The following is a 13,688-nucleotide window of genomic DNA, read 5'->3' as shown; positions in this document are numbered from 1 at the left end:
GTATTGTAACTGTATTGAACCAATTTTGTGGTTCTTTCTTGATACCTGTTTTGTTATATGTAGTTTTGCTATGCTAAAGTTAAAGCATTCCTTTTTGTCTAAACTGAAAAGGGGAAATAGTGTGGAAGGTCCTTCTGTTTATGTGTTGCTTCTATTGGTTAATGAATTAAGAACTGTTTTGAGTCTATGGCAGAGAAGAACAGAACTAGGCAGGGAAAGCTAGGCTGTATGCTGGGAGGAAGAATGGTGGAGTCAGAGAGACACTATGGAGCCACCGCTGCCAGAGTCAGACATGCAGGAACTTTGCTGGTAGGCCACAACTTCTTGGTAATACTTAGATTAATAGAAATTAAGATGTAAGAGTTAGCCAATAAGGGTCTATTTTTATTCTTCTACATGATAATATCCAGTTATGCCAACACCATTTGTTAAATATGCTTTCTTTTTCCATTTGATATTTTTTTGCTTCTTTGTCAAAAATCAGGTGTTTGAAGGTGTGTGGATTAATATCCAGGTCTTCTATTCAATTCTATTTGTCCTCCTGTCTATTTCTATGCCAATACCAGGCTATTTTCAGTATTGTAGTTCTGTAATAAAGTTTAAAGTCAGGGATTGTGATGCCTCCAGAAGTTCTTTTATTGTACAGGATTGTGTCCAAATGGATCAAAGACCTCAACATAAAACCAGCCACACAGAACCTTATAGAAGAGAAAGGTGGAAGTACACTTGAACTCATTGGCACAGGAGACCACTTTTTAAATATAACCCCAGAAACACAGACATTGAGAGGAACAATTAATAAATGAGACCTCCTAAAACTAAAAAGCTTCTGTAAAGCAAAGGGCACGATCAACAAGACAAAACAACAGCCTACAGAACAGGAAAAGATCTTCACTATACCCACATCAGACAGATGTCTGATCTCCAAAATATACAAAGAACTCAAGAAATTGGTCGTCAAAAAAACAAATAATCCAATAAAAAAATGGAGTACAGACATAAACAGAGAACTCTCAACAGAGGAATTTAAAATGACTGAAAGACACTTAAGGAAATGTTCAACATCCTTAGTCATTAGAGAAATGCAAATCAAAACAACTCTGAGATTCCATCATATACCTATAAGAATAGCCAAGATCAAAAACACTGATGACAACTTATGCTGGAGAGGTTGTGGGGTAAAGGGAACACTTCTGCATTGCAAGCTGGAATGCAAGCTGGTACAGTCCCTTAAGATGTCAGTGTAGCGATTTCTCAGAAAATTAGGAAGCAACCTTCCTCAACACCCAGTAATACCACTTTTGGGTATATATCCAAAGGTTGCTCTATCGTGCCACAAGGACATGTGTCATAGCCAGAACCTGGAAACAACCTAAATGCCCCTCAACCGAAGAATGGATAAGGAAAATGTACATTTACACAATGAAATACTACACAGCAGAAAAAAATAATGATATCTTGAATTTTGCAGGAAAATAGAACTAGAAAACATCATTTTGAGTGAGGTAACCCAGACACAGAAAGACAATTATCACATGTACTCACTCATAGGTGGTTTTTAAACATAAAGAAAACCAGCCCACAAATCACAACCCCAGAGAACCTAGACAACAATGAGAACCCTAAGAGAGACTTACATAGATCTAATCTACATGGGGAGTAGAAAAAGTCAAGATCTCCTGAGTAAATTGGGAGCATTGGGACCTTGGGAAGGGTTGAAGAGGTGAGGGGAAAGACAGGGAGGGGAACCAAGAAAAATGTAGAGCTCAATAAAAATCAATTTTAAAAAGTTAGCCAATAAGACTCTAGAGCTAATGGGCCAAACAGTGATTTAATTAATACAGTTTCTGTGTAGTTATTTCAGGGCTAAGATAGCCAGGCGGCCGGGAATGAACAAGCTACCCTCTCTTCCAACTTAAGACAGAATTATTTACTTGGAAATAGTCATGGTTTGTGTGATTTAAAGGCAGATTACTGATTAAGGGGGAAACCTATAATGGACTTAGAGTCAGAATTTTTAGATACCTTTCAATTTTATATTGCCAATATTATCTGCTGGCATTATTCTTTGTTCATGCATTCAGCCCAGATACTTAGTATTGCATAAATTGTACCTGTCCTGTATCATGTGACCCACTTTCCAGATGAATCAGCAGAATTTCTTACATATAATAATGATCAAATTTCCTTACATGTAAATGCAACCAATCCCAACCTTAACATAGTTAAACATTTTGGTGTTTTTCAAGGCTCTCTGTGTTATTTTCACCTAATTTTATATTTGCTGCAGCTGTGTAGTAATGGCAGCCATGATGCTGGAGAATACAATGCTCATGATGCAGTATGAACAGGCAAGGCTGGGAAGGAAGAGACATCGCTGGACACATTGGGAATCTCACAAAAATGAAATTGAAAATATCTTTTTCAGTCAACAGACTTGAAGTCAGAATTACAGTTATTTACTGAGCATTCACATAACACCAGGTATCATATCAGTGGTTCGCATACTCAACTCAGTCCTTGCAATAAGCTTAGAACATAGGAAGAAGAGGTCTTATTTTATAGGTTAAGATTAAATTTTAAAAGTATGAACTCCCCATGGATCACAATCAGTTCATAATAGTCCCAAGATTTGAACCCACATACACTTTTTCTCAAACCCATTTTCTTTCTGTTGCAGATAATACAGTACCGGAATGTGGGATCTCACCAGCAAGCTCTCTCTCTCATGTTGGTAAGAGAAACTGAGAAAGCATTGAGAGCTGTGCCTTCTTTCAAGACTTCCACAGCAGAGACCATGTGAGTCATGCTGTCCCTCATCTGCTTTGTCTTTGCACCATAAATGACAGGATTAATTATGGGGAACTAGCACATGGAGATTTGCCAGAAAAAATATGTACATGGTGGGGAATGTTCTTGCCAAAGTGATGTGGAAAATGAAGGTGTGAAGAAGAGGAGACTCCAATGTGAGAGCCACAGGTGTTGAGAGCCTTGTGCTGGCATCCTGGAAAGGAAGTCTAAACACAGCCTGGAGGACCAAAGTGTAAGAAATACCAATGAGTGCAACATCTACCAAAACTGAAGCCATTGGCACTGAGAAACCATACCAGATATGGACAATGATGTCAGCACAAGCCAACCTGGCTACACCAATAAGCTCACAGCATGACTGTGGGGTGCTATTGGTCCTGCAGTATGACAGTCTCTTCTGATAGGGAAATGGTCCCAAGGCTCCATCCCCAGATGGCCAAGGCCATTTTTCCAGTTACCATGGGAGTTAAAATGACTGAGTATCTCAGAGGAGTACATACAGCCACATAGCAGTCAAATGTCATGGCCAGCAGGATTCCTGACCTCCCCCGCCCACCACAAAAGAAATGTGCATAAAAATATCTGAGTAATGCAGGCATCAAAGGGGATCTCCCTGTCATGGAACCAGAAAATAACCAAGGCCTTGGGCACAGTGGTGATTGACAGGAGAATGTCAGTGCCGGCTAGCATGGATAGAAAGGCATACATGGGCCCATGGAGGATGCATTCCCTCAGAACAAGGATGAGGACTCTATTTTCCAAGAATGAGGGGATGTACACGAGACAAAAAGGGATAGAAAGCCAGATGTGGTGTTGTTCCAGTACTGGGATTCCAAGTAGGATGAATACAGTCGGATGGATAATGGTGAGGTTAGCTCCAAACATGCTTGCTTTTGAAGTCTCTCTGTGAAAACTTAGAGAGAGAGAGAGAGAGAGAGAGAGAGAGAGAGATGCAGAGGCAGTAGGAAGATCCAGCTGTAAGTTCTGGTAGAGGGTTAGCAAACATCACAGTGACTTCAACGGTCTAGTGTCACCCTCCGCTTCCCACATTAGCACGGCAAATACAAACAAGGGCTCCTGACCACACCTGAGCAGTGTCTAGAACCCATACACATCTGTGTTCTGGCTTTGGCATTAACTCTTTCTAGGGCTTTGATCATTCCCCTGATCGCTACAACTGCATCCTCCACCAGACAAGACTCCCCATTTCCTGCCTCCCGTCCTCACTCCTTTACACTCAGTAGCTCTGATACCGCCTTTGTGCCAGGCTCTAAACACAATGTTTATGGTTTGTTTTGGTGTGTGTGTGTGTGTGTGTGTGTGTGTGTGTGTGTGTGTGTGTGTCTAGAGGAAGAGGACATCAGGCATCTTTATCACCCACCACGGGATGTCTCACTGAACCTGAAGCTTGCAGTCTTGGCGAGGATGCTGGTCACAAACTCCCAGGAACCTGTTCCACCTCCCACCTGGAATTGCAGGTACTTATGTAACCATGCCCAGCTTTTTGTGTGGGTAATGGAGGTTTGAACCTAGATCCTCTTGCTTTTGCAATCACTCCTGACCACTAGCCATCGCCCCAGTCCCTATGTTTTTTAAATAAGCCTATCAACCTAGAAATTAAAGCCACCACTTTGCAGTCAGAGAAAGGCCTCAGCAATCCTGCGTTACTGTCTTTCCAGCTTTAGACACATCGTCAAAGTTAATTTACATGACACCTGCTTGCCACTCAACCTGGACTTTCCAGTTGTCTTTGTTTTTGATAAGCACTTCTTCATCTAAAACAAATTTTTTCTACCTTGAAAGTCTTCCAGTTTGCAGCCTATATATTACCACCCAGGAAGCCGTCCTCAGCTCAAATCCTGAACTTCTTCTGACCCTTTGTTACTGATTTTTTTTAAAGGCAAATTTTTACATCTTAGGAATTTGGCATGATCTATAATGTTGAATTATTCATACTTTTCTTGTCTGAATTAAATACACTCTACATTCTGCCTAACATAGTGCCGAACATAGAAGTACAAAATCAATACTAATTACTGTTAGCAAATGAGTCAGTACAACTTAACAGAAATCCAAGTAACTAATGGAGATGCACTTGAAATTTATAATTTCAGGGATGGAGAGATGGCTCAGTGGTGAAGAGCACTGGCTGTTTTTTCCGGCGGTCCTGAGTTCAATTCCTAGCAACCACATTGTGGCTCACAGCCATTTATATTGAGATATGATGCCCTCTTCTGACTTGCAGGCATAAATTCAGATACAGAACACTGTATACATATTAAATAAATAAATCTTGTTTATAAAAAGAACTTTACAATTTCAGTCTAATGGGGGGAAAACATCTATTCAATAAATATCATTGGGATATAGAATTATTTCCAAATTTATTAGGTGAACATAAAGAAATTCCACAGTGTTATGCCTAAATAGCAAAACTATAAAAATACTCAAACTTAAAAAAAGTTTTTAAGATAAAACATTTTTGTGTTGAAAAGATCTGAGTAAAATAAGAGAATCAAATTCCATAGAAAGTAGCAAACCGCTGACAATTTTGTAAAAATGGAATGGAGGATTCCAAAAATAAATAATTCTAGAAGAAAGATATATATGAAGCTTACAACAGAAGAAAAGATTAATGATTAATATCCTGAAATAATAAAAGTTGGTGAAACTACTTAATGTATTTTTAGACATACAAAGAAACAAAATGGATGATATGCACTATAATAAAATCATTGTGTACAGATGAATAAATGGTCAATCATATAAAATTTAAAAAATGAACTATGTCATCTTAAAAAATATAAGGAAAACATCTCCCAGTATTGAGACTTGTAACTTTCTATGGCCACTTTGGACACTAATTTGACAATAGCTTTTAAAAGTCTTAACGTTGCAAGTGTTTCTGCTCAGTAACTTCTGCCATCTACTTTCTGAAATTACAGCATAAGAATCTACAAACATCTACATTCTTACACTATCAAGTTGGTTATATGACTTCATAACTACCCTAAGCCAGTAAGCCAAGGTGCCTATATTGCAATGAAATGTTTTGTTTCCATTTTTTTTAGTGTATAGGAGCTGGAAAGATAACTCTTCCTTGAAGTACTTGCCACATGAACATAAAGATCTGTTTTGAGTACCAGCACTCACCTAAAAATTTGTGTGGTGGTATGTACTTGAAATCCCATTGCAGGGAGGTGGAAACAGGAGAATCTGAGGCTTGCTGGAGACAGCCTCGATACTCGGTAAAGTCCACGATGAGTAAGAGACCCTGTCTCACAAAACAAGATGAATGACTTCCGAAGAAAAACAACTGAAGTTGAATTTGATCTCTACACGGATGCACACACACACACACACACACACACACACACACAAGCACACATGTGTACCTCTATACATATGAACACACGCATACATATACACAAAGATGTGTCAACTGTGGCATATAATTAAGTAAACAAAAAGCTAGTTGTAGATCCAAATGTATAATCTGATTTCTGTGAGATGTACTACAGTACATTATAAGCAACAGAAAACCCAAATCTACTTTGGCTTGAGAAGACAGAATGTCTTTACTCTGTTTCTGAATAAAAAACTTTCTAAGAGGAGAAATCTCAGTTCAAAAAGTGCTTAATATGCATTAAACAAGGCAGGTGTGGTCATTCAAGTCTACAATCCCAGCACCATGGAGGTTGGTGACAAGAGGATCACTGGGGCTTGTTGGCCACTCAGCTACCTTCCAGGTTCAGTGAGAGATGAGCTCGGGGGAATAAGGCAGAGAGTGATAGGACAGGATGTGGAATGTCTTCTGATCTCTGCACATGCATAAGGGCATGCTCACACATCACATATGCACACACACACACACACACACACACACACACACACACACGTTTTTTATCTCAAGGTCACATAAGGATTCATGATATCATAAGAGTCTTCATTTCTTTACGGCTTGGGCTTCTAGGAGCTGAATCTCCTAAGATAAAGTGAGTGAGGAATTTATCTTATGTACAAAATAGTCACCAACTAAGAGCAATAATATTTTAGTGAAAGACTAAGTCAGACTCCACAGCGAACAAAGTATCAGCATTTGAAGTACAGACAAGATCTGACAAGACAACTCCCAGCCATGGCTGAAGCATGAAAGGAAATGGAAAATAGAAACCCAGATGCATACTTTTATAAACTAATGATAAAATTGGTCCTATAATCTTAGTTTTAAATACTTTTGAATTTCTTGCATTATAGCCAGTAAAAGGAAAATAAATCCTAACTCTGTATCAGGAAAATGTTTTAAGCAAACTGAAAATGTAATTTTTAATATGCCTGCTTTCAATATTTCAACATTTTAAGTTACTTTACTATTCTGGGGGGGATAACGTTAGTCCCACTCCTGCACAGCAGTTCACGATGTCAAACTGAGCACTTTGACAATAGCCCACTCCCCAGAGGACATAAAAGAGCCTCTCAAAATCAGCTATTATGCAGGGGAAACATAAAAATCCTAAGAACCAAATGCTTAGCCCAAAGTTTACCCCAGCTGGAGGGATAGTTCTTCCTCCACATAAGATGCAGGTTTTGGAAGGATCCCTTAGATCAGGAGACATCTCCTTCCCGGGGCTCTGTAGAGCTTGCCTGGTTTGGTTAGACAGAAGCAAACCCCAGCAGAGCTAGTCTGCAGAGATCACTAGTTCAGAAACCAGAGAGAGTCCTTTCTACGGTCTCTGTACATACGACATCTGTTGATGACCCCAGATAGCTAACATAAGGGCATATGTGACTTTGATCTTGCTGTTACCCAATGTGAAGATTATTAAGATCCCACCTATACCCACAAATCTTCAATATACATAGAAAATTGTAGAAAAAGAAGAAAGAGTAGAATCAGAAAGCGCTAAGTACATGTATGCAAGGCCATGTAAGAGAGAGAGATTTACCTTTATACTTATATGCTGAAACCATAATGGTGAGTAAGACATGGTTTCTGCCATGTCCCAATAGTCCCACCAAATTATAACTCCATCAGTGGGTGAAGCCACTGATAAACCAGAGCCATCACAACCCACTCACATCTTCAAACTCCCACCTGTAGGAGCTGGAGAGATGGCTCAGCAGTTAAGAGCACTGTTCTCTTGCAGAAGACCCGTGTTTGGCTCCCAGTACCCACAAGGTGGTTCACAATCATCTGTAACTCTAACTCCTGTAGATCTGGCAATCTCCTCTGGCCTCTGTTGGCACCAGGCACACATGTGGTGCATATCCATGCATGAAGACAAAACACCCATATACATAAAGTTAAACAGTTTTTTTAAAAATGAAAAAAAAACAGGAATTCATCTAATTTAACTCATTTTTTTAAAAGTTGACTCATCCAGCCTTCCTATGAGGGTTTGTGCCTAGGATTACTGCATTGTTATGCCATGTTCAGTTGATATCCCTGGGAAGCCTGCTCTTTTCTGAAGGGAAACAGAGGAGGGATGGATCTGAGGAAGAGGGGATATAGGGGTACTGAGAAGAGTGGAGTGGAGGGAGGGAAGGCTGCTGTTGGGGTGTATTATATGAGAGAAGAGTATAGAAGAAGAAGAAGAAGAAGAAGAAGAAGAAGAAGAAGAAGAAGAGGAAGAGGAAGAGGAAGAGGAAGAGGAAGAGGAAGAGGAAGAGGAAGAGGAAGAGGAAGAGAGGAAGAGGAAGAGGAAGAAGAAGAAGAAGAGGAAGAAGAAGAAGAAGAAGAAAAGTTCCACCTAAATATGCTGCATGGGGACCAAGTCTTTATCATGTGATCATTTTGTGGGGGACCACTTTATATCCACATCATAATAGTCATTATTGTCATCATTAATACTATCTATTATGTTGTATATTAACATTTTATAGTGACATTTTAAAATAGAGGAGATTAAGTCAGGAGCATATTATTAAATTAATGCTTAGTTTATGAGTGATTCTAATTACCAGACTTTGACTAATGGAATACTACATTACATTATAAATGTAAATTGCTGTGTCATCAACAATAACTTTGAGGACATGGAAACAGATATTTATGGCCACAGAAATGAATGAAAACCTGTAGATGCTATCTTCTCTTGGACAGTCATGTGCATGACTCAAAAAAATGTCAAAATCTTTCACTCTTATTTGACCAAGGAACATCAAACTACAACACATGTGTCAGTATTCCATGCCTCCATCTCCAGACTATTCTGTGGTAAGCATCTGACAGAAAGCAGCAACTTGCGGTGTTCACACTTTACAATGCTTAACATAGAGTCACTTGTAAATAGACTAAAATAGAAAAAATTTCAAACATTAATTCAGTTAAGAAATTAAAACCCGGCTTGATAGTGCATGCCTTTAATACCAGCATTTGGTAGACAGAGGCAGGCGGATCTCTGAGTTAAATGCCTGCCTGATCTACAAACAAGTTCCAGAACACAAGACTATAAAAAGAAACCCTGTCTTTAAAAAAATAGGAGGAGGAAGAGAAGAAGGGAAGGAGGAAAGGAGGGAAGGAAGAAGGAGGAGGAGTAGAAGAAGAACAGGAGGGAAGAAAGAAAGAGAGAGAAAGAGAAAGAGAGAAAGAAAGAAACTAATACAAAGCCTCAGATAAAATTCATTAGTAATTGCAGAGGCAGGCATTAAACTAAGACTGTAATTAAAGAACTCAGGGCTAACAGACTTGCTGCAGAGTATGAGCTAAGGATTATATAAGTGATATACATGTGTGCTTGTATTTATGGATTATTTCATTTAACCTTTTCAACAACTCTATGAAATTGTTTTATAGTTATCACAAGGTACTTACTTTATAGGTGAAAAAGTGAGAACTAAAGAATGCTAAAAGAGTTTCCAGGTCTCCATAGACAGGGAATAATGAGGACAAGACTCAAATGAAGTTTTATGACTCCAAGCACCACCCATATGACTATGTAGACCTTTCGTCATTAGTAGGATTGATAATAACTTATTGAGAATCCAGCCCCAGAGGAAGAATTTGAGAACACTGCAGAGTTCCCGGCTTGCCGAAGTTGATGAGCTTACCCCAATTTGCTCCCCAAGAAAAGGAACACAGAAAACAATCTGTCTTGAATGGAGGTTCTACGTTTCAGAGGTGACAGTCAGTGAATAGGAGGATATGTTTGTCTAAACACACACACACAGAGATTCCAGACTAGAGACACAAATATGCGGCTCACAGTGTGGATGGTAGCTGAAGAATTAAATGGACATGACCTTTCTTAAATAAGAATGAAGGAGCATGTGTCAAGAACATGAGTTCTTAAGAGAGTACTCCAATTCTGCTACTCTGATCTCATGAGTACTGTTACATACACCCAACAGTAAGTTGTCAGGAGTCAGGCAGAAAAGTCAAGAGTGCCCTGTGTCTCCCTGCCTCCCTTCCTTAGCGTCTGAGTTAGAGCCAAGGTGTGGGAAGTGAGAGCCGCATGCAGCAGCTGACTTAGATCTGGAAGGATAAACCATCACTGGTTTTGTGGCCTGATGTCATTGGCTATTTCAATGTATTCTAAAGATTTGTGTTCTAAGCTCAGGTGGTCATCATCTTTTCACTTACTTCCCGTTTATTAAATGCCAGATATTTTTCATATAAGGTACAAATATGAAAGATACGTACTTTTTTGGTTTCAAGGCATTTACAGTCATTTCTGGTGACAAAGAAGTGAGGAGCTTAGTACAACTCATTCTGCACATGTAGAGATTTATATGAAATGAACTAGGCATGTAAAAGTAGGAGACTTGGCTTGCCTGAAGAAAATGGGAAAGACTTGACAGAGAAGGTAGTGATGATCCAGTCGTTCCTCGGTGCTCCTCCCCCACCCCCACTGCCTCACAAGTGTTGCTGGGTTAAAGGGATTAAAGGTGTGTACCACCGCCTCCGATATGAAAAGGTAGTTCTTGAGTTGAAATTTAAAGAATGAGACAGTTTCCCAAAAGGCAGAAGGACATGTATGTCCCTTTTCTTTCTTTTTTCAATAAACACTTGACACCATAGAAATTAGTGAAGAACTTTTATTTGTTTTGGTTGTTTGGTGTTTGTGACAGAGATTTGCTTTATAACTCAGTTTATAAATATGTAAGCCAGGTTGTTCTCAAACCCAGAGCAATCCTCCTGCTTCAGCTTCCTGAGTGAAAGAATTGCAGGCACAAACCACCAAGCCCAGCTTACTTGACTCTATAAAAAGAAACAATATTAGGGACTTTAAAATAACAGAGCCTCTCCATATATTAAATGTGTTTAAATATATTCCTTTGTTTATACCCTTACTCCTTGTGATAGATCCAATTCTGAGAAAGTCAAATTCTCCTATCAGAGAAATGTGCACGGAGTTTATCATTTCTAGTTTTTAAGGATAAATGTATATAGTGGACAGCAAATACGGAACAAGAGAACGAGATGAGGAAGACAAATTAGAAAATGGAAAAGTGGGAAGAGGAGAAGGACGAAGCAAAAGAAGGGAAGTCCTGTTTATCCAGGAGATCTGTGCTCCTTGGCTGGCTTCCTTGATGGAGCTGGATGGAAAGGTTCACAAGGACCCATCAGTCCAAAGGAGAGGAACAACACTGAGTCTTGATGTCCAAGAGCCAGTGGGCTACACCCTCTCGGATTTGCTTAGTCTTAACTCCGTAGACAATGGGGTTCAGCATTGGGGGCACCACCACATAAAGATTGGCCAGCAAGATATGCACATGCCGGGGAATGTTTCGCCCAAAACGGTGAGTCAGTAAAGTGAAGAAGGACGGAACATAAAACATGAGGATAACACAGAGGTGGGACCCGCAGGTGCTGAGGGCCTTGTGCCGAGCATCCTGGGAGGGCAAGCGGAACACTGCTCGGAGAATGAGTGAGTAAGACACGGCAATGAGGATCACATCTATGATGACCATGACGATGGGCACTGAGAAGCCATACCAGATGTTAACGGTGATGTCGGCACAGGCTAAGCGGGCCACCCCAATGTGCTCACAGTAGGAATGGGGGACGATGTTGGTTCGACAGAACGGCAGGCGCTTCAACAAGAAAATCACGGGAAAGATGATACAGACGCTTCTGATAACAATGGCTAGAGCAATCCTACCTACTATGCGCCATGTCAGCACCGTTGTGTATCTCAGTGGGGCGCAGATGGCCACAAAGCGATCAAAGGCCATGGCTAACAGGATGGCTGACTCCCCCACAAACATTGTGTGAACAAAGAAAACTTGGGTGACACAGGCATCGAAGGCAATGTTGTGGGCTTGGAGCCAAAAGATGGCTAGGGCCTTGGGCACAGTAGTGGTGGACAGCAGGATGTCTGTGACGGCCAGCATGGAGAGGAAGAAATACATGGGTTCATGCAGGTTCCGTTCTGTGATGATGACCGCTATCAGAATGCTGTTCCCAAAGACTGCCATGACATACATGAGACTCAGGGGTATAGACAACCAGGTGTGATAAGCCTCCAACCCAGGGATGCCGAGGAGCACGAAAACCGCAGGGTGGAAGATGGTGATGTTGCTGGGATTCATGACGCTTACTGAGTGCTGATCAGAGGCTGGAAGGAAAGGAGCAGAAGGAACACTTGCATGTGTGCAGAGGCTCAAAGACAGACATGAACCTGTGAATTGCTGAGTTCCCAAGAGAAAGTTCATCTAGAGGCTAGTGGCTAGGGTGTAGGAATGACTTCTGGCCCGGGTGTCTCATTTGCTCAGTCTCTGTGGTGAAGTGCTTTAAGAACCAACAGAAGCTGCAATTGCCTCCACTTGCCCCACCCCCGGTGTCCTGACCCAACCGCACATTTCAACATTCGTCTAACATTTCCACATAAGTGTCGGTTGCTCTCTGTACAGCTTATTCTTGCTCCTCCCCGACCATTCCGTTCTGTTTGCCTACATTTCTCTCCCCCTTCCTCTTCTCTCTGCCCAAATCTTATCCTTAAAATAGCTCCTCAAGACACACCACTCTGTAATGTGTTCGTAATATATCTCCTTCCTGAAGACATATTAACTAAACTCGATTATATGTAATCGGATTGTTTATCTGCCTATTACCTTGAACGATTCTCGGGACAGTTGCCCTCATGACTCCCCGTGATGGACATGGAGAACCAGGTGGAAATTGGAAGGCAACTAACAGATGTGTTTGTCACTGTGACCCAGATTCACAGCCTCCCTGAGGGCACTAAACAGGGGCAGTCAATGAAACTGAAGGAGCGATTTTTCATCACTCTCCTCATGAACCAGTACTTTAGAAAGTTCCATAAAACGCCTTTTGATCAAGCCTGCAACTCTTTATCCACCTTAAACCTGAAGTACACAGACCCTCTTCCGGAGAAACTGTCTTGACAAGAGGAAATCAGTCTGTTCTGTCCCCTTGACCTTCACCAGCTCCAACATGGCCTGCTTCCTCCCTACTCGCTCCTTCATTCCAGAAGTAACCAAGTATCCCTGTTACTAAAACATGTTCTAAACCCTTTTTCTCTTAGATTTCCAAAGCTCATGAAACATTTGTCTCTGGCACAAATTATCTGTCAGCTATTTGGACAGTGGAAAGGGTTAGTCATTAGTAATCTAGACAGGACCTTGAACAAAACTCCATGGTGACAAGTACCTAAAATGCAAGCACTCAGGAAGCTGAGGCAGGAGAAAGGATACATATTTGAGGTTAGCCTTGGATAAACAGTGAGCTTCACATAGACCAGAGCTATAATATGGGTTCTTGTCTCAAATAAATAAATGCCATGAGAGAAAAAATAAAAACTATAAAGGCATCACATAAAAACTAGACAGACATTCTGATAAACTTGCCCTAGGTGCCCTGTGGAAGAAGCCATGCAAAGGAATAAGATCATCAGTTCCTTCTGCTCTGAAGA

At 40.7% G+C, this 13,688-nt stretch overlaps 1 protein-coding gene and 1 pseudogene across 1 annotated transcript; both read right to left on the bottom strand.

Annotated features, from left to right (window-relative positions):
* Positions 1-2,706: 2,706 nt before the first annotated feature.
* Positions 2,707-3,696, bottom strand: LOC125395956 (olfactory receptor 52B2-like; annotated as a pseudogene).
* A 7,680-nt stretch (positions 3,697-11,376) lies between these two features.
* Positions 11,377-12,463, bottom strand: Or52b2 (olfactory receptor family 52 subfamily B member 2). The gene has a single exon (XM_087908708.1). It carries the CDS (start codon positions 12,343-12,345, stop codon positions 11,377-11,379), a length of 969 nt encoding a protein of 322 aa, XP_087764834.1. The 5' UTR covers positions 12,346-12,463.
* Between the last annotated feature and the right edge of the window lie 1,225 nt (positions 12,464-13,688).

Source organism: Myodes glareolus, chromosome 7 (assembly GCF_982192425.1).
Source record: "Myodes glareolus chromosome 7, mMyoGla1.1, whole genome shotgun sequence".
Lineage (NCBI taxonomy): Eukaryota > Metazoa > Chordata > Mammalia > Rodentia > Cricetidae > Myodes > Myodes glareolus.
Note: the sequence above shows the minus strand (reverse complement) of the source record. Positions and strands in the feature narration are given on the sequence as shown.

What these genes read in the sequence shown, in the direction of transcription:
- Or52b2 (XM_087908708.1), bottom strand. Translation starts at nt 12,345, where the DNA reads ATGAATCCCAGCAACATCACCATCTTCCACCCTGCGGTTTTCGTGCTC.